Source organism: Acanthaster planci, linkage group LG02 (assembly GCF_054643075.1).
Source record: "Acanthaster planci isolate LZ-2023a linkage group LG02, COTS_SCS, whole genome shotgun sequence".
NCBI classification, from domain to species: Eukaryota; Metazoa; Echinodermata; class Asteroidea; order Valvatida; family Acanthasteridae; genus Acanthaster; species Acanthaster planci.
The window spans coordinates 11,260,376-11,287,871 of NC_141778.1; the positions used below are offsets into that span (position 1 = coordinate 11,260,376).

Below are 27,496 nucleotides of genomic sequence, written 5' to 3' on the forward strand. Positions count from 1 at the left end.
CACCTGACGGGCAACTAGGCCACCCCACCGGTCTCAGAAAATCGCAAACCGGATTTCTGCCAAGTGTCGCCCCTTTTCGATAAAGCCAAATGATCACATAATGCATCTGTTACGTAAAGTGCCGAGGCCGTGGTATCGATTCTTGAATCTCCGTGTGGAGGTAAACGAAAGAAACGAACTGGAAACAACAGCAGAATTCCCCGTAAACTTTGAAACACATCATTTTCATCAACACGAAATGTGCTAGTGTGTGTACATTGGAATCACTTGTCGATATCATCATCACATCATATTTTTTTCTAGCTATCTTTACTCTCGGGCACAAAAAATGTCTCCCTTCATTTTTTAACTGAGTAAATTATTCACGAATGTTTCCCAATGTGAAGTTGTCTTGTTACGCACGCGCTGACAGCCTGCGCACTCAACGATGACCACATTTAATGAAAAAGGTATAATTTAATTAAATCGGTCCAGGATGTGCCGTCTCATTGAGAGACTCCCCGCGTCATTGCTCGGTCTCAGGGGAAGCAATTGGGGACAGGACGCGCCCCTGAAGGTTGGGGTTGGACAATTTTTGGGCGCGTCAACAGCTGCAAAGCAGCAAATGCGCTCATATATCGTAAGCAGAGAACATAGCTGCGACATAAAAATATATCGCCAAACAGTGGGAGAAAAACTGCCCCAGGGGACAAGAAAGAGGTTGAGGGCCAACATTCATATCACATTGGCAATAAAACAATAGTCTACAACCTAACAACTCACTAATTCCAAACAGCGGTGAAATTGGCAACGGCTTCTTTTTCCATCCCGCACAGTACATGCAAAGAGGAGCCCGTCAGGGTTTTCCGCATGGCGTGAAGCGCACGCCAAAATTAAGTACACAAACCACTGACGTTTTGAACATACATGTCCTCAAACCGTGTGTTCCCTCACCAACAAACAAGTGCATGCAATCCCGTCATAGGTCCCAGTAACCCTCCAAAACAACCATATACATGTAGAGGGTGCCAATGTACACGATAACATGAGAACGTTCTAACGGCGTGAGAAAACACTTCAATTGGTTGGGTATTTCCACCTCAAAATTTATTCCCTACACCAGTTGTACTTTTGGATAATTGGCATAACAGCTGGAACCTAGGCAGACTCGCAGGGTCCAATCATTTACTGCTAATAATTATAAACAGGCATGTAGTAATCGTGAATATGTACGACAACCAGCATTTACTCAATAAAATCCACACAATTCCGGCTTGCGCACAAGTATTTACTTTATTTCAAAACCAACTGAAGCCACATTGACAATTTAAGGTTTCCCACTACAAACTTGGACAAAGCACGTGAATTATTGTAAGATATTTTAAACCACAGAAATTTAAGCTTTAATACACATGTACACAGCACTGGTCTACAGCTCATGGACATAACAAAAAGTAAATATGTTTCTAAAACAAAAAGGACTTCATTAAAATCAGTTGGAAAGCATGGGGAGAAAGTGGTAGAATCAAACGATGGCTCATTTCTGTTTAGCAAATTCATTTAAAAAAAAGAAAGAAACCGGCTAAATAGTCCTATGATCCATACTCGTTCCTCGCTGAGTTTTTGCTAAGCACTTAATGTCTTCTGAGAAGGTACGGTACGCACGGATTCAGCCTTCATGTTAATGGTTGATAGGCACTGGCAGGGCAAGGATGCAAGGACCAATGAAGGGGTGGGGGTAGCACTTGGGTGGAGAAACGGTTGGTGGAGTGGTGTGGGGAAGACGATATTTCTGAAGACAAGGGTCCCACGTAAACTCTGCCAGTGTTATGATCAATAGCTTGTAATTATTACGAAATCTGGTGCTACGACACTGCTTAAAGTAATGCGGCAGAGATGGGCCAGTCAGGGCGGGGGGGGGCGCACCAGGACTTGAGTAAATGATCAATAAGCCGCTTATATTGTGCTGTTTGGTTTTGTTTGTGTTAACTGTTAGCTCAACATCTGCTGAGAGTCTCAGTCCAGGAAAGTACTAAAAAAAATTATATTGTACAAACCAAACAAATTAAAATAACCTCCTCGACTTCCAAGATTGCCCACGCCAATTTGAGGAGACAGGTCACCATGAACTCTCTCATTCAAGGGAGTTTCAACAGCGACTGTTACTGACGAATGAGCTGACCATCAATGTGCTTTGGGCATATGTTACCCTTGTATGGTATCTTTAAAGTGGACTTCAGTTGGGCGTGGCAGGTAGACAAAGGTGTGGGTGGGGTGGACAGTAGCTTATGTGGTGTCGAATTCCTGCCTCATATGGCATTAAAAGAAATCGTCGTCATTTGGCGCATCCAGGTCACGATAGTTGACAATGTGTCTGGGATCCCTGTAGACAGAAGACACAATAAATACAACCTCATATTGTTTCCCCTGAATGTTTGCTTCAATTTCATCCCTTGCAAGTGTTGGACACTACAACGAGAGCTTCGTTCAACCACAGCCCAAATCCACGCTAAATTACTTAAATGTAACCTCAAGTACGGGGGAGAAATAGTCATGTGTTTTGAACGTTGGTGGCAACCAATACCCTCCATCCGTAGTCTCTCACAAACTTCACGATTGGCCGTGTTTAAAAAGATACGAGCAGTTTGATAGTTTTTCAAGACATGAATGAGTGCCAATAGTGTCAGGCCAGTGGATTTCCCCAGGCACTGATGTATTTGGACATCAGTATGTGGTAAAGTCTCTTTGTTGAAAGGCTGCAAACAGCCTTTAGATACAAATTCGACAGTTATCAACATTCCATAAAGCAAACACTGGCATCTCATGACTTGGCTAGAGGTTTACGGTCTGAGGTTAACAGTCGCCCATGCCCTTCTCTCCCACTCCATAAATTACAAGGACGGATGTTCTATCTATAGACTGTCTCCTGCCTGTTTTCCCCCCTCTATTGCGGTCAATGGTAACCTGACGCTGAATAAACAACAGAACAGGCAAGAGTACTAACAGCAAATTAATTGGCCAGTCTGCAAACAAAATGATCATGTAGATAATGGGGATCGCGTAGGCAGGCCTCACCAGGCACATCTACAGAGGACTTGGTTGTTGTGCTGCCCAATGCATGACATAAATACTTTAACCATTCAACAACATCCAATGAGACAAAGGCAATTATCCTCCCCCTCTTCCCTTTATTTCATTCAGGTTGACGTACGACGATGACCTTTTGATGGAGTCGCATGCCTAAATTATTCAGATTAGACATACATGGACCATTGGTCGCACTGATGGCACCGTTCTTTTGCAAATATCGATCAGGTTTTGAACACGGCATGGCTCTGTTCATCTTACCCAACAAATGAACAATCTTTAACAATGACCGGTTACTGCCGAGGCTAACCCCTTCCCCCAAATTACCTGTTCCCTTCCGGTTTATCATATCCAGTGTGAAAGGAAGCAGCAGATCTAACATGAGACCAATAAATCCCACAGTGTACATGTACTTTGGGCAGATCTGACGTACACACAACTAAAATTGTGTTTAACCAACTTCAAATTTGCTTTGTTCCAGAAAAAAATGCCATGGCATAAAATTCGTCCTCAAAAATTTCATGAAAGGAGCAAGCAATGTATCCTACATTCACAGCAGGGATAGCTTTTCAGTCAGGCCCCCAAAAGTCTTTCGTCTCTATTCAGTGTGCATGTCGATTTGAAGCATGCGCGTCAACCTTTACGGTTTTTTCTCTGCGATAGCTACAGCAGCGCCCTCTCTTGCCGTACTGCCTCAACATTTTGGCGAGCAGCTTGATCTGTTACATAGGGCGATAGATCCCAGCGAGATCCATGTTGAACAATGATAGCAGATTATGGATTTGGAGCTGTTTGCTGTTGCAATCATCCGTACAGTCCAACACTGGCGGACGGGAGGGGGAAAAAACCGCGTCGCCGCATCTATTCCAGAACATCAGTCTGACCAGAGGCAAACATTTGAGGGGAGGGGCCTCATCTCTTGATTTTCGATTTTTGTTTGTTCCCTTGGTTGTTCATTTTTGGGGGAGAACAAGGTGAACTTGGCAAACGAATCGTTGAGCAATGGGATCAAGCAAAGCTACAGGCTTGCAGTACAGAGCATTTCAATATGAGAGTTACACAATAAAACTTCAAACCAAAAGGAAACAGAAAAACATGCCTGATTCATGAACAAGAAAAATCTAATGCTTTCGCCATGCATGCTATTATGGGTTTGGTCAAGTCAGGTCATGTGATTCAAGTGCCAAATGGTGTTTAAAGCCTTCATCTTGGTCTTGATTATCCGATTATCGCTTCTGAACATTTGCAGTTCTGACATTGACACGGTGAATACATGCATAATTCATCATGACAATAGGTAGCAATACAGAGATGCCAAGTTGTCAAACTGAAAAGTGTGATCCTGTTACACAATATGATGTAACGATGAAGATGCAGGTTCCTGAACATACACAATCACATTGCTAATGAAGTGCCTTCGTGCCTGTCCGCCCCTAGTTCATCATAGCGTTAACTGGGGCCAGCAGGTGGATCGACCTTGCTGGTTTTGCTGTTACCCACGTATCTTGTACGCACAAACTGTGGAATGCCAGCAACACATTTCTGACGCGCACATTACGAGGCTGGCTCCAGGCTACCTTGCATGCAGTTGTATACGCAATTGTATGATTTGTACCTTGGGAGTTGGAAATTGTGAAAATCTCCTCTGGATTGTGCAATCGGAAACAGGCTAAACAAACTAGAAAGTTGGCATCTCTGGTCAAGCCGGGATCTTTTATCACGGCAGTGGCTAACAATGTTAGATCAAGAGCCCAAAATACCAGATCCTGCCCTGTCTTTCCTGCAGACACTTTACACCCCTTTTTCTTCAACAATCCTCTGCGGTCCATCTTCGATGCCAGGCTGTGTCCAAATTCGGTAATTTGTGGCTACGACTTGGACTTTTGCCATCTGCACACCAAGGTTGTTGGCCACAGCCATAGCCAATGATACTCATGATTGGCAGTTTCACATCCGAGACGGACCACAAGGGCTTATGGGAAACGCCTAAAGACAGGGTGCACTCAACCTGTTCATGCCCATCTGAAAAGAAGTGCTTCTGCTAAACGTCATCAAGAATTCATCTCCTATGCTGAGGGGCTAGATCTTTCTAGACTTGCAATTCCCTTTTCATACCGGCTCAAGGGAATTTTTTCTTACACACACAATAAGGAATGTAACGTACGTTCTTGATGATAGCTGATCCCCTCGTTTGGTAAATCTGAAAGCCAAAGGGGAGAGTGCTGGGTGATGGGGGAAGGTTTAATGAGACATCTTTACTATTTACAGTATGAATTTCTCCCTTATCAAGAACCCTTTCAGGATTTTACTGGGAATTTTTCTTCTTACAGGTGCCTCTATATTAAAAGTTTTTTTTACCCAGTTACGGAGGGGATCTTTCGTTTAAGAACACACAAAAATAAATACAGAAATATTGAAAAGAAAATTGTCGAATTAAGACGGGGACTGCATCAACAGGCTAACTTAGGTTGGGTTTAAACCCAGGTCATGATTAAAGTCAATGGATGTGATATGAAGTTGAATATCGGGGGGGGGGGGGGGAGTTGGTGCTAAGGTGATATAAGCACATTTTGTTTGTTTATGAAAAACAACCACCCACTTGGTTGCATGCAAACTGGACTGTAACTGTTAAAGCAGTGACCAAGTCGGTGCCCAGGTACCATACACCAGCCTTCTCTTACCTGTTGCGTGGTCTGTTGAAGCCACCCCCATAGACGCCCCCGCCACGCTGGAAGGACCCTTGCTGCTGCTGGTGGCCAAACTGAGGACCTTGGAGAGGGGCAAAAAAAACCCACAAATGACGAAGACAAATAAGCAACTGTTGCTCCATGTATCTCCAGGACCAGCACATCTAGAGCATTGAATATGTCTGTGATTGGGATCCCACAGCCTGACAAACAGTGTCCCCAGAGTCACCAGAGCCACTTTTGAGTTAAAGGCCTTGGAGAGAACCTTGTACAATGTAAATCAATCGGAAGCTTCAACAATATGTCAGACTGAGAGTCATATCAAAAGAATGAGCATATTAATATCTTTCTGATGTATACAGGAACAAAACTACTTGAAAAATTACCACAAGACTCATGTTGTGGAACCGGTGAAAATTAGTAATATTTATTTGAACGAGACAGAGTGAAGTGAAACCTTTGTTTTGATGTATCACTCAGTTTGGCGTCCCCACGAAAATGGACATTAACCACTTCGCACCAGGCCCATTTATCCATTTTGATTCTGCTGGGCCAGGTAATTTTTAATTTTTTTCCAATTTCAAAATTCTTTAAAAATTCATAACTTCATTTACTGGACATTTACACCCGCACGAATGACTTTCTGGTGGCTACTCTAATTTGACAGACAACACTTATTGACGCCCGAGTATTTCAGCCAGGCCTGCTGCCTTGTAAAAATAGCCCAGATTGTGTGGTGTTATGTAATTTTCCTTTGTTCCTGAAACTGGCACAGTGCGTGGCTGTGGTAATCCGCATTCTCCAGTGGTAATCCGCTCGCGCTGAATGCCACAAACAGAGGTATAATCTTTCAAAACAATGACGGATTTCCTCCGCTATTGACAACTGAAAAAAGATTGTTAGCAATTCCCAGCAGCTGGGTCTTTTGTTCCGAGTACGGTCTTTTGTTTCAAGGCCTAGCTCTTTTGACTGGTTTTGGGCTCCCCGGCTTCATGTATAATGCCTATCTGCCCGAAACCGGGCACCCCGGTGGGAAATGGTTAAATGACTGAGGTATCTTGAGGTTTCCTACCAATTTAGATTGAGTGCAATTCTTTTCAAGGCCTCTGACCCCAAAATGGGCTCAGGTAACCTGTGATTGATCTCTATAGATGACACCAACACGCGCTTTACCTTGGTTGAAGCCTCGGTTGCTGCCAAAATTCCCACCTTGCTGCTGCCCACCGTAGCCCATCATGTGACTGCCGAACTGCTGCTGCTGCTGCTGGTAACCCATTCCACTGCCTCCGCCTCCACCCCCGCCCCCTTGCATGTCACCCTGGTTGGGCCTGTCTCCACCACCTGGGGGTTTCTGGGCCTGGGGCTCGGGCAGCTGTGGGCGATTTGGGTCCTTCAAATAGTTGTTGAAAAAGGCAACCTGTGAACAGAATCAATCAGCCTAATTTAAACTTTGAGAAGCTGGTGGAGTTGTCTCTCAAATATGACATACCAGTCTCACAAAAAATTTCACCTTGCGAAATTCCCATTTTTCCACTGGAAGTCGCCCTAAAATGCCGACTTTCATAATAAATTTACTTCCATTTGCTAACAACCCAAAGATTGAATTGTTACAGTGATTACATCAATAAAACCAATTAAAAATACAGAGGCATTTATAGATTTACAAGATTCATTTGCAATTAGAATACAAATGTGTCAGGTAAAATTGCCAATTTACTATTACTTTTCAGAAAAATATAAACCCCAACCATTAGACACTTAATAAAATTGACATGGACAACGCTTTAAATAGCACCTAAATCAGTCGCAAATGCGACCAAAATTTTGCTAATGCGATCATATTTTCACCATCCAGTCACCATTTGCGACTTAGGATAGCTTAAAAACTACATACAAATGTATTTGAACAATTTTGAGTATGCTTAAAAATCAAAAAAGCAATGATTATGTACTCCAAGTTCGTTCTGGAAAAGTAGAAATTGCAGCGCAAGTCGCATTAAGTCGTACCGAGTGCGCTGTACATGTACATATACCATACTTTAAATGTACATGTGTCGCGATCACGCACACGCTTTGGTTGGTTCCCGATCTAAACATACGTTGTTGATGCACTGTATACGGACACCAGGGCCATTTTACAAAACCACGGCATGGCATGGGCTCCATTTTTTGCTGCTTTTTTGCTGCAATGTAAATGAAACCTGAAACGGAGCTCATGCCGAAATTAAAGGGTGTCGCTGTGATTTAGAGTGTCAGAAATAGCGCAATTCATGCAGCAGGGTGTCCTGCGACATGCTGAAACTACGGACGTCACGTCCGTGGCTGAACCCTTGGTGAAAACCCAGATTTCGTGGATTGACCTCATTGGCGCTAGTATGCAAGTTGTGTGGTGGACGTGTGCCGTCCCAGGTCATGATTCTTCGGCATGGATGGACGATGTAAATGCAGGGTATTTATACTACACGTGTGTACGTACGAGTGCACACATGTGATTAGTAAATTTTCATATAAGTGCTGGCGCCTAAATTTTTCCCCATTAGGAGCCAATGGCTACCAAATACTGTTTTTCTGTTTGAGGGGTTGGACATGGATGAAAAGGGTGGTACACATCTACATTCAACACACGATACACAAGATTATTAACATATACGGCAATCAGTAACACTAAATTCTTCTCACTGATGTGTACCCAATAAAAGCTAACAAAGCATTAAGAGTAAACCGTATGTCTGGCAAAACGTTGTAGACATACTTATGACGGATACTTGGCACGTATGGCACGTTTCATAAAGATTTATCACAAGAAAACCAAGATGGGGGGTGTATCCCCTAGATATATTAACCCCTTCGTGATGGATGACGGTAAAAGCTGCCGTAAAAATTGCGATCCTCAGCCCGCTTTTCAGCTATTATTCTCGGCCCACGCTCGAGCGAACACGGTGAAAGAAGGCGGACCCTGGCTCTTGTATATATGGTGATTGGCCTTTGTGTGTAGCCCAGAAATGAAAAGATCGAATTTGCATCATAATCACCAGCTTCACAACAGTCCCCACTTTGCAAAGAGCCAATGGGAATGTGGAAGCGTGAGTAGAGTCGCATGCCACCGAACAAAGAGCCTTTTCACTGTGTAATTCAAAGGGTGCAGAGCACGCAGGGCCACAAAACGAGAATTTGCGGTTTGGCAGGTGGCCTTTGTGGCCAAGCGAGGCTGGAATTCTTGGTGTCGGCTTTCAGAAAAAAGTTCCCGTCGTCAAGAGGTTAAGTGAGAAGGTTGAGGTTAAATAACAGGAAGGAATTTTTCAAGAACTTTGAAATAAAAAACAGAGAGCACTATCACCAACCTCCTTTCTGACATCGTCCACTTTGTCGCTGTGTTTGTTGAAGATGTGTTTCCGGACAAACTCCGGCCCTTTGAACTTTTTCCCACTGAGTGGACACAGCCACTTATCCTTGCCTATCTCCTGGGTGTTGGCCTTGACAAACTTCTCCACCTCTGTGAGAAGGGACAACAGAGTCAAGGAGCAGAAACAAGGATGTGCCTGGTGACTGAAGAGATTGGTTACCGTCCTGGGCAGGCTGGTTAACTGGCAAAACTGTCCTTAGTACACTCAATTCATTTCTCAAAAACCTGAGCTGATCTAACAAACTCAACTTCAAAGCCCTGCTTTTTTATTTGGTCCCCACGCAACCAATGGGGTAAATTTGCACAAGTCTGCAACAGGTGTCTGTCCCTCAGGCCAGTCAAGCGGGAGTCAGAGCCTGTTAGCTTCATTTCCGTAATCCCTATTGCAAAGGATATAGTTCTGGGTCTTTCCTGCCTAGTTTGACAAGTTCTTCATCCACTACATCAGAGGCTGCATTCAACAGGTTGGACAGCTTAGTCTCAAAGTTACTGATCCAGTTGGTCACTGTCAGAAGGAAAGTAATGAAAGAACACACATCCATTTCGGTTTAATAATTAATTTTACGAGTCGTAATTTTCGTGTTTCCATTCCAAAAACGTTTTGGGTTATCACACTTGTGTAGTAAGGTATAATTTTGTACACCAAGACTGAATTCAATGGATTTGCCATAAAAAAATGCCCATTTTGGCTGATAACTGACGTTCACAAATACCTTAGACAGTTTCTCTTGTAAACAATACGCATCGTGACCATATACTTAACATTTGATAATGCCCACTGTGTAAAATCATGCTGGCACCTAGATACGAGACAGTTTAATCCATTCCTATGGGTCAAGAGTCTGTGTGCACCGCTGAGCACAGAACTCGCCGTGCGTGCGTGACGTCCATAATTACAAAGAGATTCTTCTGGACTACTTGCACATGGAATATAGGGGTGTTCAGGGAAATCACAGTCAAATTCTTGAACAAACTCCTTGCAAATTTCTTGTCTATTACTTCATTTGACTCTGACTTAAGTGGAATTTATGAATGGGAATAAATGATATCAGTCTTAGGATGAGGTTTAAGACCAGCTCAGGAGAATGGACACAGATTAGTTGCATCCATTCTCCTGAGACGATCTTGAACACACGTTCAAGACCGGCCAAGCACATGCTTATTCCCTCATTTGCGGAGGAAATATTGTCTGTGCCCAGCAGCTGAATGAAATTGGCCCCAAATGAGACACCTCTCATGGGCATCCACAAGGACCCCCCCTTCATTGGCTGGGTAGACCTGATGCACAACTTACAGTCCTTGTGGGTGAGGCGACTTGGGGGGTTGTGTCCTCGGGTGTGCATGATGCCACATCGATTGGGCATCTCGTCCTCGATGTGGTACTGGCTGGTGTTGTAGTAATCCACTGAGTGTACAATACGCAAGTAGACCAGTAAGCGGTCCAGCACCTACAAGCACCAGAAGACATGGGTGTTAGGACAGGCAAGAGCAATCTCAGGACTACCTTCTTCGGTTCCTCCTTGGGATCGGGAACTTGATATCCGAGGACTGATCAGAATAACCTGTGGACTACACTTATTCAGTTCCTCTTCAATATCACAGCAATCTGAGTAATAACCTAAGGGAACGTTTCATAATTACAGAAGGCGGTATTTACTGCGGTGCCGCTGTATTTTTGCCGTACCAGCATTAAGCCCTTTCGGGTAACTAGTGTGGTGCCGCTAAAAAAAAACCAGCGGTACCGCAGTAAATACCGCCCTCAACAATTATGAAACGCTCCCTAATTTATACCGTCTTATCCACTGAGAACATGACATCTCATAATGGACATCATACCTGAGGACTAACCTTATTCAGCTCTTCATCCCGCAGGAACATGACCTCTCCGCTACTCTCCTCTCCTTCCTCTTCCGGCTTGGCTCCCATCAGAGCATCTTCCTCGGCACTCACCTCCTCCACCAAGTAGTCAGTAATATTCTCTAGGACTGGATTAAACTTGTACTTGGCCGGGATGATAATCTGAAGTACACAGAGCAGACGCAAATGGGTAATTCCATAAATTTGGGACCCAACTTGTGACATTTTTGGTGTCCTCGTTACACACGAAACCAATCAGTTTGTTCGCACCTTATACTGTAACTAAATGAAATATTTCGTCCATTTAACAGTATACTAGGCAGCACACAAGCTTGTAACTTTTACCACTTTCCATTTTCCAAGTGTCTTTCAGTTGTAGTGTCAACCGATCTTCAAAATTTGTTTCATGTGTAAGGGGGACACCAAAAGTGTAACACGTTGGGTCCCATATTTATGGAATCACCTAAAGGGAGTCGTTACAGGGGGTACCAACTGCAGCAATGATGGTTTACAACTTCTGAAGGAGCAAAAATGTGGACTTCTGAGTTCAAACTTTGAGCATGGGCTTTGGCATTAATCTTATTCTGAGGTCTAAGTTCACCCTCTCTGGTTCTTTCTCCTCGGCTGAGCTTTCCTGAAGTCCTTCTTCTTTCTTCTCTCCATCGTCTTCGTCTTTCTTCTCCTCTTCTCGTTTCTTCTTCTCCTCCTCCTTGCGCTTCTCCTCCCGCTTCTTTCGCTCGGCCTCTTCCCGGGCGAAACGGGCCTCCTCATCGGGGCAGAAGAGCCGGAGCTGCTTGTCCAGCTGCTGGACCAGGCGGGCGGCCAGTTTGAGGTCAGCCCGGATGATCTTCTTGTGGGCGGTGATGCCACTGACCCCACGGATGCGGTTGGCGAGGTCACGGTTGACAACAGGACTCAACTCGCAATCCCTCAGCTGAGGAATCAAAGCAAACAAACAAACACACACCCAATGACAAAATCCATTTCAAATTTCTTCCGAAAAGTCAGTGTTTCATATTGCCCACTTTTCACAAGCCTGCTGGTCGAGGCATCTTTCAAGAGGACTAAAGCTCTGAAAATTTAGCAGACAATCTGCAACATACACAGTGACACAACAATATCCTGGTTTCCTCCAGGACTTCTTATTACATTGATGACTCCCATTCAACCCTAACCCTGCCAGATGCAGCTTAGTACAGCAGGTGTTAAAGTCTGGTGCCCTTTGTTGCACTCAGCCTGGCAATCAAGAGCAACCAACCAAAAATGCCCATGTTGAGACAATGGGAGCTGGGAACAATGTCAGTGTTGGATCTTGTGATGGCTGGCAACCACAGACTCCCAGGCCGTTTGGTTTTCGGGGATAGTTTAGCTGTTGGATCTTGCTGCACTGGACGGGCAAGCCACTTTGACAAATGCTTATCTGGCAGGGTTTCTAGCTAAAACACCCTGGAGGGTAAGGATTCAGCCAGTTTCACTTATCTTCTCTTTAGGGAGGAGAAATTGGGCAGATCAGATTAACTGTGGAGCAAACCCCTCCAGGCAAACCATGCTTGAAATTGCCAAATAGTCAGTTCAAATGCCCCAGATTGGCAAGTTGCCAATTCTGTGACTGGACAGTAGCTTGCTACATACCCTGATACTGCTCAAGTTCCAGCAGATCTCCTTAATGTTGACACTGCGATCGAAGGTGACCCAGCCGTGTCGTTGGAAGTTCCTCTCCGGCTGTGGCTCAGCTAGAGCCACTCGCATGAAACCGTTGTACCTCTTGCACAACTAAAATGACCCAAAAAAAAAACGGTACAACTTGTTAACATAAATTCTTCTGGAATTTTTGACACAATTTTTCTGAATTTACTATACCACATGGTGAAGTATTGACACCCCATTTTGTCTCTAAACAAATTGTGCTCTCAGGAGCATCTCATTTCGATATCAGAAATGCAAGGTGCATCATAAAAGTAACGCAGGCGTTGGCACTGACCGAGATGATCTCGGCTTTGGTGATCATGGGCGCCACGTTCCTGATGAAGAGCGAGTAGGTTTTGTGCAGTGGGCGGGGCGCTGGTTGCTCCTCCTCTTCTTCCCCTTCCTTGTCGCCTTCCTTCAGCTCTCCGTCATCCTCCTCTGCCTCCTTTCGAGCCTTCTCTGCCTCCTTGTCCTCTTCAAGTTTGTCGCTAGGAAGGACGTCATCATCCATGCCTTGGGAGAGATATGCCATTCACACACACATACAATATTGTCATACTTGTGACTTAGAAACTGTTTTGTTCGAGAGGTACGACACTGAATTATGCACTGTGACATGAAGGTCAATGCAGAGATATTATTCCCCCCAAAAGGGGTGGAGCCTCACCCTGCCCTGGTGGGGTGGGTTCATTATCAGATTCCGACTCGCTGCCACTACTGCTGCTGCCGCTGCTGCTGCTGCCGCTGTCATTCTCATAATCGCTGTCGTGGTGTCGCTTGCGTTTCTTCCCACGTTTCTCCGAGCCACCCTGGTTAAGGGGGAAAAAGTTCACTTCCAGTGCAGGATACACTACAACTTGTTCAAATTCAGGAAATATAATTTTTGACATTTGTTGACGAGTACACCAATCTCCAGATGAAGTGTTGTATGTGCAAAGGAAATGTTCTTTGGTTGTGTATGTACACTGATACACAAGACTCTGTGACAATTGTGTGACATCGCAGGTGAGATAAATCAGATAGGTTTTATGACAAACGTATAGACAGAGGTTACAACTGAAGTCCAGAGTGTGATTAGGACAGAAATACCTTTGGTTTCTCATCTCCGTTAGTCTTTGCATCTTTCTCTTCATCCTCCTGTGTTTCAGCACCCTTTTCCTTCTTGGGGCTGACAATCTGGGGACGTAAGGCAAGGGAACGTATGGCTTGTAGGCTTTCAGATCAGACGGATATACAAATGACATAAACCATGGGATAAAAGCTGTTGTTCTGTCCACGTAATGAGCAACCACATCTACAGAGGTGCTTCTTCAGCGTCCGACATCAAGCCTACCTCTCCTGTCTCATCTGGTATCTTGTCCTCTGGTTCTTGCTTGACGTCCTCCTTGGCAGCTGAGGCACCTTTCTCCTCCTTCACCTCCTCCTTGATTCTACAAGAGCAAAAGCAAATAAGCAACTCAATTGGTAAGTACATGATTCAAGATCACATTTTAGTGGACACAAATCCTAAGCCGACACTGGTTGGACTCATCACTTCTCTGAGAAGCCTGCCTAAGTTGGCCACATCACCAGTTACCAAAGACCATACATATTAGAATGTGAAGTTTCATGTTTGACTGTACAAAAAAATATGGGAGCAAAGAGGCAAGGCACGCTACTGACTACCTCCTTGCCAATGAACAGGCTTTGACCAATCTCGGGGGGGGGGACAAGTTCAGTCATTGGTAAGAATTCCACAAACGGACATCACTAATTTTCCCATGCCGTAGTTTATGAGCCATCAAAAAGTGACAACATATCCCCAAAAGGTCTAATTTTGCAGTGAAAATGTTGCAGCATTCACCTAGCAACCACTTTTTGTCAGACCAGTCTCCTAGGGTACATGCACAGGGTGTCAAGTGACGTCCAGATATGGAACTCTTTCCCACTTGTTCGACACAGCTGGACATTCGACCCTCTAGAATTTCAGTGATATTTCTTCTTGTTACATTCCAGTAGGGCTGTGCCAAATCAGTTATCAAATATCCAATTACAATATTTTGCAATAATTTGTATTTTGTAATGTTTGAATATTCGACTGAAAAATTAAAGAATAAAAAGGAAAGGATTTGCTTTTTTAAATGTGCAAAGTTGCACGGTTGTGGCTTGTTTCAAGCAGATTCCAGACATTTGAAGGCAGTTGATATGCCCAACAGCCCAACATAGAATCCATCCAAAAATATGGAATTTTTAACAAAATTTTTAACAAAATAATGTGAATCATGAAACAAATCATACACGGAAATTAACTTGGTGCTTACAAACTATTACAAAGATGAACAAAGAAATGGACTGGGGCGGGATTTGAACCTGCGGCCTACGGAATACTGTACAGGTGCTCTACCAACTGTAGCTATCCAGCCCTAGGTTGATGGCTCTTAACATGTGTCAATATCATCTTTGTTTGCATCGTCTACTTGCATCACTTCTTCCCAGGCTGTATCGTGTTATTCAGGGGTGATTGAGAAATGATAAAAACAGCTGAAAACAGCTGACAAAGGCATAAAGAAGCTGAACTGTGAAGTCTCCTACACTTTTGAACACAGCCGGTGAGGAAAAAAAAGCTGAAATCCACAACAAAAAAAGCTGAAATCAGCTAAAAACTGATCAATCTCACCCCTGTTTATTGGGGCGTGATCCCTGGCTACATGGTGTTTCAGGTTTAATGGCTTCTGGCTAGCGCCCCTCAAACACAGAAATTGACAAATGACAAGAGCCACCAACATACATGTAGGGCTGGATAGCTTGGTTGTTAGAGCACCGGTACGGTATTACGAAGGCTGCAGGTTCAAATCCCGCTCCAGTCAATTTCTTTGTTCCTCTTTATAAAAAATATGAAATGTACCAAAATAGTATTCTTTGTAATCATGATGTACTGATGCAAACTTTGTTGAAATAAAATAAGATGTAACCTTCATGACAATACTTCAACTTGAAATTGAATGACAGGAAGTCCAAAGAGGAAGATGGCCGCGTCAGACGAAATTTTAAGTAGTCTCTCAGCGACCACAAATTGTGGTGTCAGAGTCTCTTTGTTATTAAACCAATAATCTTTGCTATATCCTGGCTGGCAATAGTCCTAAAAGTGAGAAGTTATTATGGTGATTATATGTACATTTGTGTGCATTATTGCAACTGATTTTGCATATGGTTTGTTCATCAACTCTCTGCTGGCCAGTATGACCGAATATTTGATCGAAATGAGAGTTAAATATTCAAATAGTCAATTATTCAAATTGTAGGGCTGAGTCAATTTGAATAATTCACTATTTGAATATTCAATCTTCAATTTGATCGAACATCCAAACATTTGGACGCACTGTCTGGCAGATTGTTGATGAACAAACTATATACAAAATCAGTCACAATAACACACAGAATTGTACCTTATGATCCATACAATAGCTTCTCACATCTAGAAGTGTCTCCAGCCACGATTTAGCAAGATGTAAGAGATGAACAAGACTTCTTGCCCTGTTGAAAATTTCTGTTCCTTTTAAATTGGTTATTGAATAATTTACTTTTTAAATCGCTGTAAGATTTCTGACACGTTTCATTTGAATCTGCTTGAAACAAGCCTCCAGTGAGCATTTTTCTCATTTAAAACAACAGGAAATGCTCCCTTTCTTTTCATGAATTTTGCATTCAACTATTCAAATTTGAAAAATAATTTTCACATATTTGACAATCGATCGAATATTTGGATATTCGGCACAGCCCTATCCAATTGACTCAGCCCTACATTCCAGGCCACTCACTCTTCTTTCTCCTTCTTGATCTCCAACTTCCCCCTTGGGCTGTGAGCCAAGCTTAGCGTCTCTGATGTCATCCGTCGCCGTGGTGACAGGAACTGCTGATCCAGTACCTTGAGATCGAGGGACGTGCCTCCTTCCATTTTGATGACAGCTGCCGGATGAAAATTTTAAAATTACAACTCGGTCATTATTCCGCAGCTGCGTGACCATTTTCTCATTCTGCATTGACAATCTCTTTATTCAGTTGCCTTAACATGTTCTCGGACGGTTTGGAATCACCAGAATTTCCAAGCAAAGTCTCAAAGACTGTCAGAGTGATGGCAAATCCTTGCTGGCATGAAGAGCTCGGTACTTGCGCGAGTAAGCTTTGGTTCTCTATATGTTCAAGGCCACTGACTTTGTCAGCCCAACCTGCGTCCAGTAACCGGCTGATGTCGTCGGTCCGGTCCGACTGCAGCCTCAACTTGTCCATCCAGCCTTCCTCGTACAGCTCCAAGAACACCAGCAGGCGTCGCCGGACAGCAGTCAGACCCTCTGCCTTCAGCTTGTCTGCCTCATCTGGGTAATACTTTGACCGGAACCTTGTCAGACAAGCAGGATAGGACAGGAGGGGAGAAGGAAGCAAGAAAACGGGGGATTAGAAAAATAAAACCTGGCTGCCAGTCAACGCAATCGAATCACACAATATGCTTAACAATAAGAACTCATCGTGTCTGGTTGTTGAGTGTTTTGAGTGTAATGATGCATTTTGGTGAATTGGGGGGGGATGGGACAGAAACAGTGGTATGATCAAGATTAAATTACTGAACAGCTGCATGTGTGATGGGAAGCAATACAGACCATGCCACTGTTTCGGCCAGACTGTTTCAGCAAATGCAATTGTGTCTGCTTGTCATTCAAAATGCCACGCTGAGCACACAACGTTTCATACATGTATGTGTTTTTGTTTCATCAGGAAAGTTTCTGTCCAGTCCTATGTCTGGTTCACAGAGTGAGTGGCATGGTCTACATCCATACAAAAGCTCTTATGGTTTCTTGGTCGTGTTGATACATAGCAGGTGGGAATCTGATGGGTCTTTTGGTAGCATGTTTTAAAGCACATGAATATCGCATTCTGGCTCTTTTTTTTGGCAAATGTCTTTCCTGGACCGATTTGATCAAAGCCGAAAGTTGCACCTGACTCAGACTTGGCATCTTTGCTCAAAAGCTTTACCAGTCGATGTTTGAAAGCACAAACTTGACATGCTGACTTGCAGCTATGATAGAGAAGATCTGCCGTGTTTGGCCAACTGCTATTTGCAGTATTTGCAGTGTCGGCCCTTTTGATTTGATCACGAGTCCAACTGAAACAGCCAAGTGAGCAACGCCATGGAATTCAGTGTTTGAGGAATGACGGAATGCGAATCGCTCAGACTTCACATGCATGCATCTTGGGCAACACTTCATATTTAAAAAAAGGGGGAGAGAATATTGTGACATAGGTCTGGAAGCAGGCTCATATGCATGTAATGTGCTTATCCAAATCTTACCACCACCACCATCACCCATGGGGTGTACCCTACCTGCCAACCACTCGGCCGTTCAAGCAACGCACGAGGACAACCGAACGTTTGAGGCAGGCCCGGAGATGCAAACCATATTTTTTATTCCGTTTTGGTCCCTCTCCGCAACGACAACCAGTTACACGTTCTTCCGATTAATCCAGCCCTTTTTTTAAAGGGGGATTCATGAATTTTTCTCATGTAAAGTTGGCCGTCCGCTCAATATTATTTCCCGTGAAGACTTGAGGGGGGGTTAACGCCGAACCTAGCACTAAATTTGTGACTAATCCACTCATTGGTGACCCTAGCCCTATCACACTGCATTTTTGCGCAGTGGCCCTACAAATTAAACAGATCGCGAGATGGTATTTCTTCCCCCGGAGCTTGTCTCTTGGCGAAGCTTTGCTGCGGAAAGACAGGTTTTAGTATCAGAAGTTAGAGAACAATTCTGGTGTGGAACTGTGTTTGTAAGTCAGCAGACCAAGATGCACGTACAACAAAAATCTACTTACATGTAGTCCTACAATGCATTTTCTCAGAAAGAGAATAATCATAGAGGCAAATATCCCACACCGGGCAAAACCAAAACTGCTCACTTTTTGGGGGTGAAAGTTTGAAAATTCACCCACATATTTTTTTATATTTGAGGGTACAGTTTCCACACCAGAGATAAAACAATAACAGACAATCAAATGATGAAGGGCATTTTTATTTCAAAACAAAAGGGAACAGTTTTCTTAAGCTCCAAAACAGGACTTTTCAATTTTCAAGGGGTAAACCCATTATCAGGTACATGCCAACGAAAAGGCTAGTGAAGGAACGTTTCTGGACAGGTTATTACCAATCATGCAGCTTCAGTACCAATTTATAACTCACAGACAAGTGAGAACTATATGAATGCAGTTTGTGTTCAAATGAGCTGCAACTGTTTCAAATTTAGTAGGGGTGTAAATTCTCCAGTCAGCAGTGTTTCGTCAAAGAGGCATCAGTTTGAAATCCGAAGTCAGTATACATGTATGTAACAACACATTAGTGGTTTTCTTTCAACAGATACAATTTAAAATTTGAAAGCTACTAGTCATGTTGTATGGCACTAACCAACTACTTAAAGAATAATATCTTGTATGAAATCAACAAATGACCAATCACGTAACTGATAACTTGAAATGAACCAATCACGTAACTGATAACTTGAAATGAACCAATCACGTAACTGATAACTTGAAATGAACCAATCACGTACCACTCTTCCTCCTTGTGGGCCAGGAAGAACTCGCTGAGCTGTGTGCGCTTGAACTCCACCTTGTATTCGTTGTACTTACGCACGGCTTCTGTGTCATCAATCATGTCATCTTGGGAGGCCAGAAAGTTCTTGAAGCTCATGAGGTGAGGGCCGTGGGGGGTTCCACGGCCATGGTCATGATCCATCCCACCCCTGCCATCACGGACAAGCAGAAATCAAACAGCTTATTTGCATTGGGTCTGTGATTACTGAATGTTAACCCCCTGGGCCCCCTTTTTGCTAAGGCCCCTCCCCAATCCTCCAAAATCCGCCAATTTGGGGGTGAAAAATTGGATTCTCCCTCAATCCTCCAAAAGTTCTTGAAAATGTTACTTGGATGTGTGCCTACTGCCTCAATCATTCAAAATCCTCCGGCAATTCCTGACATTAAGTCGAGGCAGTACGAATGGGGTTCGAGGGTAGTGCGGTTGATTCAAAATATCGGACTGAATTTATGTAGGACTGGGCAAGAATAACACAAGGTCTAACCCACGACCTTCACGCATGGCATCCTTCACAATCAGCCATGCACTTTTGCCATTCACCCTCAATCTTCCAAAATCCTCCAAAACTGCCCGAGGGATTTTGGATTGAGGAGGATTTGGGGTTTATCAACTGAGAAGTGCACAATGTCATTCCATACCAGCTGCAACGCCTGGTTCTTAGCTTACCTTGGTGCTTGGTTACCATGGTGAGGACCTTGCTGCATGTGTTGCATGCCACCTCCACCACCACCACCCCAGCCGTGGCTTTGCGGGTGGCCTCCATACCCCTGGTTTCCACCCCCGCCGTATGGCATGTTGTAATTACCGTAGCCACCTCCCGAATCCCTGAACATGAAAAAAGAATGGTGACACGCTAGTCGAGCCCGCCATGCCCAAACCGCACCCAGAGCTATTTTTTCACTGATCTCTCCTCACACGTCTGATGGGTGTGTTCAAGCGAAGCAACTGAACCCCTGCGCTGCCCTGTCCTCATCCATTCTTCCCCACTCACACCCAACCGAAGTCTATTTCCCAAACCTCGCCTTAAGCATTGGTGGGTACGCTGAAGCTGACCCATTTGGCGCCCCTGCCATGTGCTGCCCTGCTCTGGCCAAACCCTAAATTACTTTCTTACCAATCTCTTCTCATGCGTTTGGAGGGCGGACTCAAGTCCCTTGGAGGGGGGCTGTACCTGTCCCTCCGTCCACGATCCTGGTAGTCCCGTCGATTCCAGTCCCTCAAATCGCGCGTATCTCTCCGCCTACTGTGAGGGCAAATTTTGAAATTTTGGTGTCAAACATTGATTCACTCATCAAAAAAAATCTGTTAAACATTCTTGAAAATTAATAAGAGCGACAGTAAAGGTAGCCTTTCTGAATAACACAACATTACATGTATTCCTAAGTTATGCCTACAAAAAATGGCACCGGCATAATCTGTGAGAAATCCTGACCAACTTGTCGATCGTACCGATCATTCCAATCGTCCCTCCGCCGGGTATCTCTTTCTCTGCGATCGCTGTAATCACTCCGTTCCCGACGGAATTTATCCCTCCGCCGGCGATCATTCTCATCATCGCTATCCATGGTAGGTTTTTACTCTCCTGGTTAGGGCCCACTGCTCTGAAGGAAAATACTTAAAGCAGGAAATAAACACAACAACATGTAGCAGTAGCAGGTAAAAACACATTTTGAACATATGCATTATCTGTGGCCGTATGTCACGTGACAAAAATAGACGCAGCGTATTTGCGTAACAAACGTTTATGTTGCTAAAAACTATCATTTTGACTTACAGCAACACTTGCACTTTTGCGATAAATGTCGGAAATGGCGAGTGCCGCGCCAACGGGCGAACTGAGTGGCGGCATGGTGGTTAGCCTTGCCGATCACGATGGGCAAGACCCAGTGATCAAGGTCAGCCTGTCTATCGTATTTTACATTTTTGGGGCATGTTTGTGGTTGAAAACATTTTTTAAAAGAACTAACTAAGTTGTTAGCCCATCAAATCTGGATTTTAAAAGAATTACATGTACCCGAGCACTACACGAAACAGTCTGCCTGCTTCGCAAAAGTTTTGTAAGTGGACTCTTCCATTATTTAATATAGGTGTGAAGTTATTAAAAAGTGGCAGTGGTCGTCCCATATTTCATTAATTGGGCCTATTTTACTTCTTTTCATGTTTCTTCACCAAATTCACATTTTAATGAAAACTGATCCTTCCCTAAATTTCACACTCTGTGTTCTGAATTTCTACTTTAGATTTCTGGTTCTTCTTTTTGTTTGTTGGTATTGTTTGCAACTGTTGAGTGTTGTAGGCCTAGGCATATTTTTTATTTTTTTTTTGGCAATGGAAAACCAACTGCTTGGTTCTTTTGTAAAGGGTTTAATTTCTTTGATCATAGGTTAACATGCAGAAATAAGGCCCATTAGAATACTTGAATGTCCCTCACTCCCCATGGTTCAAAACAGCATTATTGATGAACAAAACATATAAATATTTTAGTGACAAAAAGACCTTATGGCTGTCCAGAAATTATGAGATCAAATTTCTTTATAAACACTTAGTAAAAATTAACAGGTTCCTTTGGGAGATTTACCATTGTCATGCTTTAATATCTTTCTCATTTTACTAACATTTTCAGTTTGGATGTCAATAAAATTGTTTCTTAAATTAAGATTATTTTTTTTCTTTCTTCTGTGAAAAAGACATCGGCTGGAAAATTTGCCACCTTGGAACCAGAGGCAATTACCAATTCTATCGTCTGTAATTGCCAAACTGAACAGAAATAAAAGTGACTGAATGTATTCTGGCATGTCTGAAATTTCATGAATCTGCCTACTTACATAAAATTCTTGGGGGAAATGAAGCAACATTTCTATGGGTACACAACTCAAATGGAATCACTGTTCTTGCCCCGTTAAATGTCATGCACAGCCTATGGCAAAAAAGGCTCTTTTTCTGTGGGGTTCGTGGGAGTGGGGTGGACGTCGGACCCCACAGTTCTGGGGGTATTTAACTGGCATGTGAATGGGCATGAAGAAAAAACCTGAAAACAATTTGTGGTAAAATTTATCATAGGGAGACTACTGCAAGAGCGCGAAGCCCTTACGGCAAGAAAATGAGGAAAAGGCAAGGTTTCTGCAATTAGCAACCTAGCAGATAGTTTATCCCATAAGTAGTGAACATACATGTGTACGTACGTGTAGGCCTAGGCCTACCAGTGCAATTTCAGCTCATAAAATCAAGCGGATGCCCCCGGATATCCCATAAAATTTTTTCGAAAGAAATCCCCATGTATCGGGACAGGGCCCAGTGTACGATGGAGGAGTATTCGTCGGACCCTGTTTACAGGTCTAACGCTAGGCCTAGCCTACTTTCAACATGTTCAATTTGACATATTATTAGTAGGGACCGCAACGGTCTACTGCGCACATCATCTGCGCACGTACAGTTTTGTGTACAAAAGTTTGGTTTCGCGTCTCCAAACCGGAACTCTCCGGTTTGAACCGGTTCTTCCACACAGCACCATTCTCAAATCGCTTCGTTTTTCACACACGGCAAGCTGACGACTTCCGTCAGCACCTCGTCGAAGTTTTGGCGAAGTTCGCCCGATTTTTCTTCGAAATACGGCCGTGAAAAGGAGGTTGGTTCTTCTACAAGCGATTTTGGAGCATTTCTGTCGTATATACAAGAAACTAGTGTCCATTTTTGAAATTTTCAGGTTATAAATACCCTTAATCATTTGGACTTGTATAAAAGACTGTGAGCGCATTTGACCGCCGAGCGAAATAAGTTAGCGTATCACGCCGAGTGACCGCCATGGGACCAACGCGTCGCACGGTCTGTCAACAATCGTGTGTGCGCGGTGGTGTAGCCGCGTTGTTTCGTACAGCGCGCAGCGCGGAGCTTTTTTCACGCACCTTTGCATTTTGTGTAACATCATTTTTGATGAAGATTTGTTTGGGGAAATGACTTTGAAACCAACATTTATCAGCTCTTACATCTATACATGAATATGTCGATGTTAATTTTTTTTTGGAATATGAAATGACTGTCGACATGCACACCATGGGTGAAATGATGAATGAACCTGGAATTTTATGAGACTTCCAATAAAGAAAGGCTGAATAGGAAGGACAAAAGACTTAACAATATTTATTTCAAAGTTTTTATTGTTAACTTTAATGTATTTAAAAAAATTACACCGAATCATTTAAGTTAAAATCATGTTTTTCATATCTGAGTGTTCTGTCCAAGTTTTTTTTTTTACTTTATATTTTGGATGAAAACTGAAATTTTGAAAAATTTCTTCGAAGTTTTTTAAATAAGTGGAGCTCTACATCTAAAAATCTTCGAGAGAAAGACGTGGTCATTTGTATGGTGGATGTTTGTCATATGAAATGCCCCAAACATTCTGGTTTGCTTTACTGTTGCTTGGTAAGTCATTTGAATGTTTAGTTTTGATTCTTTTCTATTTATGTTATAATTGCCTTTTCACAATCTTTATTTGTTTACATAATATGTTAACACTGTATGCTTAATTGATTAATATCCTTCAATTTTGTGATTTATTGAAAGAAGATTCCTTTAATAAAACAAACTATTCGGCAGATATTTGGAATTATGAAGTCTTCTTTTTCTGTCCGTTTTTAAACAGCCCATTTCCTTCAAAGTCACGGGCATCCCAACTCAGTTGTGGCGATCCAGGATTGGATGAAACGCCAAAACAGGGTGATGTTTAAATGACATACACAGTTACTGATGCAGAGTATAACAACTTTGTCTTAGGTTTAAGAGAAATGGTTTCAAAAAGTGCTGGGGATACCCTTACAACTTTTAAGAAGATTCAAGACGATATCACAGACATCAGCCATGGAAAAGACGATGTAGGTTCTAAAATACTGTGTGAGATTAAGAACACAATGAGTGATCGTGCTGCTACTGAATCTAAGTTCAATGCAATCCTCCAGTCTTATAGAGAGTCATGCCTTCCTAAAAATAACAGATAACTGGGATTCTTTAAGCAAGACTGCCAAGCAAAAGTTGATTGAAATGAACAATTTCTTCTGTGGACTTCACCTCCTAGTTTCAATGGCAGAAACAATTTCAGCATTGTGTAAACAATTTGTTTATTGATGCAGCAACTTCTTTAGCCGATGGGGAGTCAGTTCAAACAACCACACGTGATGACATGAATGTAACAATTCCATTGCTAGTCGGTAAAACTGTCAGCCACTACTTTGCTTCTGGGGATGGGGAGAGACAGATGTACACGGGTGAAGTCATTAGTCAGGTTCCTGGGTTTCCTCACTGGTTCAACATCACATAAGATGACGATGAAGCTGTGTACTCATACAAACTTGTTGAGGATTACAGAGATGGCAACTTGGAAATTGTTCCCTCCTAATCCACTCGTAACTACATAAAGAGAAAATAATGCATTTCAATGTGTTCAATATTAAATAGCATCTGAATCTGTTCTTATCACCATTGTTCCTGTATGTTGAAAAGGGTCTTCATTCACTCCTCATTTTCAATTTCTGATCGTAGGACATAATGGATGCCTATATCCTCGAAGTAGACCTACTTGTACATAAAGAAATTGTTCTTTCTAGGACTTCTGTAAACTTCATTCTTGCCTTAATGTTCTTAAGTGTCAGCAATAAGAAAACTAAGCTATATCAGAGAAAATCAGACAAACTGTATTATTAAAATCATGCAAGGAACTGGTTCACCTACCAGTAGTTAACTTCTTACAGTTTGTTAAACGGATGAAACCACAACTGGTGCTTAGAAAGCTGACTTACTTTCCAGCAACTTTGAAGAATTAACCGTGTTTTCCTTTCAAAAACAAGCCAGAAGTAAGAATGTGAGATGAAGTTAGGATTATAAAATAAATGTGATTGGATTTGAAACTAAACTCAAAATGAACCAAGATGCACGTGTATTGCATGTACATGTACATGCATATATAGTTTTAATATGACTTTATTGCTCGTTACATAATACAGGTCCCTTTTTATCTGTATTCATTGCATGGGATGTGTGAACAATTTCAATACATGCATACTGTTCATTTACATGTCATCCGTAGAGCAATGCATTACTTTTGTGTTACAGTTCATGGCCCTGAATACACATGTACATGTACGTGAAACAAAACTCATTCGTTTTAGAAAATGTGTTGAATCTCTTAATGTATGCTCTTGGCTACCCGAACTTTTGTCTGTATTAATACATACTTCAGGGCAACCAACTGCACTAAATTACTGTGTGGTAATAAATAGATGGTTCATTTGAACCAAACAGAAACGTTAAAGTATGTCAAACTTCAAAGATTCTAGAATTTGACTTGTTTCAGATTTTAGATTTAAGATTTTATTATCTTCCTAATGTTTTATCCTGTTGAGGGTTTAATGTGACAAGAAAAATGCAATATCATTGTGTACATACATGTACTGTTAAAAATGGTCCCTGATCTGAAGTTAAAATTTCTTAAACTGTGCTGTTGCTATCACCATGAAAATTTCAACTGAATTAATCGTTTCCATAGCAACTGGTTACTGCCAGTATTAGGCTTAAGCATACTTTTCAGTAATACTGTACATCTAAACATTGGAAAAAGAAAAGTATGGCTAACATACTTTTTTATTCCACCTAAACACTGGAAACAGAAAAATATGGCTAACATAAAGAAAATGGCAATTTTCTTGCCTTTTCATGTCTAAAGATATGGCAAATTAACTTATTTTATACAAAGTTTTTTGTCTGTTTCTATGGCAACCTTCTCCAAAAATCTACCTTTAGAATTGTTATGAATCCTTAAAATTGGAAAGAGATGTTAATCTATTGGAATATAGTGAAAACAGGATCCGTTTAGCATTTTCATATCCGAAGATATGGAAGCTTCAATTTGTTTACTACATTGTTTACTACACTATAAATTAGTAAACAAATGCTGTCGTAAATAACTCATTAATCGTAATCCCAATTTTAATCCAATTTCAAGTCAGGGTGATTCATCAGTTTTTCATTGATATTATGAAGTTTGAACTGTAAAATTGGGGCTCATTACAACCAATTGAGGAAAAACGTAAATAGCCGCGTTTCCATGACAACCCTATTTGTAAACAAAATTCCACACATAGATTTATGTGTACAACATACACTGTGCATACAATTTTGTTGATTCAAAAAAGAACGGCTGAAAATAAATGAGCAACAGAGATGTTTTCTGTGACTCAATTTGTTTATCATTTTGTTTACTGCTGTAAACACACAAAATGTGGCTCTACTTTAACCATGATCTCCATTAAGAAAAAGAACGAAAAATTCCCATTTTCAGAAAATTCAAATCGCCATATCTCAGCAACGCCTCGACCAAATACAGACATATTGGTATCAATGTGCTCAGAATTATCCCCTCTTTCAACACAACACAGTCATAAAGCTTATAGAGCAACTTCAAAAATCCCATTTCTGTCCCTATTATTAGGCTGTTAGTAGGGGGGCCTACATGTAGGCCTAAACTAGGCCCCTAAAAAGTAAGACTCTCAATGTGGCCCATAAGGAATGTGCTCCTCTTTCTGGAAATTACGGATGCAACCCTCTTTTACAACCGGTTTTGTCTTTTGATGTACAAAACACAACCATTCGGTACAACAATGGGGCGAAATTAAAGACCTCTTGGGGCGACATTGTAATTGTACTGCCATGCCGCTACAACTGAAAACGACACGACAAACATGACAAAGGACTTTGACGTCAGAGCATCGCGTATTTTCCAACTTATCTGACTGTCATTAACGTAAATACAAAAACAATAGAGCAAAAGTTCCACTGCCTGCACATGGTGAGCAATTGTGTCTCATCCACCTGTTTTCTGACTCAAAATCTAATCTAAAAATGACAAGATTAAGTTCACTTACGATGCATTCAACTCCACGCTGGTGGTTTTAAGTAAAATGGCGCTTAGTTTGAACCATGGCTTAAAGAGGGGAAGTCCCTCCTCCCTTAAATTTATAATGTCGATTGGCCTCAATTATTTTTGTTAAAAATATGAATAAATTATGACTTTTATTCTATAATATGCTGTTATATTTTTAAACTTAGGCCATTAATGTAAAACAGAAAGTTGGATTTCGCTCATTAATAGTTTAAATGCGAATTGTCCTTGAATGGTTACCTATTCAA

At 42.2% G+C, this 27,496-nt stretch overlaps 1 protein-coding gene across 5 annotated transcripts; it reads right to left on the reverse strand.

The window, feature by feature from the left end:
* Positions 1 to 1,253: 1,253 nt before the first annotated feature.
* On the reverse strand, positions 1,254 to 27,286 carry srrt (serrate, RNA effector molecule). 5 transcript variants are annotated; one of them, XM_087132798.1, is made up of 21 exons: positions 27,232 to 27,286; positions 20,771 to 20,935; positions 20,436 to 20,564; positions 19,988 to 20,146; positions 19,278 to 19,469; positions 16,905 to 17,074; positions 16,497 to 16,644; positions 14,033 to 14,129; positions 13,789 to 13,875; positions 13,367 to 13,508; positions 12,995 to 13,212; positions 12,646 to 12,786; positions 11,615 to 11,947; positions 11,005 to 11,175; positions 10,451 to 10,604; positions 9,552 to 9,661; positions 9,095 to 9,247; positions 6,927 to 7,170; positions 5,748 to 5,835; positions 5,231 to 5,266; positions 1,254 to 2,362 (listed from the first exon to the last, which is right to left on the reverse strand). In XM_087132798.1, exons 2-21 carry the CDS (start codon positions 20,884 to 20,886, stop codon positions 2,299 to 2,301), a joined length of 2,952 nt encoding a protein of 983 aa, XP_086988924.1. In that variant the 5' UTR covers positions 20,887 to 20,935; positions 27,232 to 27,286; the 3' UTR covers positions 1,254 to 2,298. The 5 variants fall into 5 exon arrangements, with proteins under 5 accessions (XP_086988924.1, XP_086988921.1, XP_086988923.1 ...); XM_087132795.1 differs by having other exon boundaries at positions 10,993 to 11,175; XM_087132797.1 differs by having other exon boundaries at positions 10,993 to 11,175; positions 20,771 to 20,917; positions 27,232 to 27,276.
* Between the last annotated feature and the right edge of the window lie 210 nt (positions 27,287 to 27,496).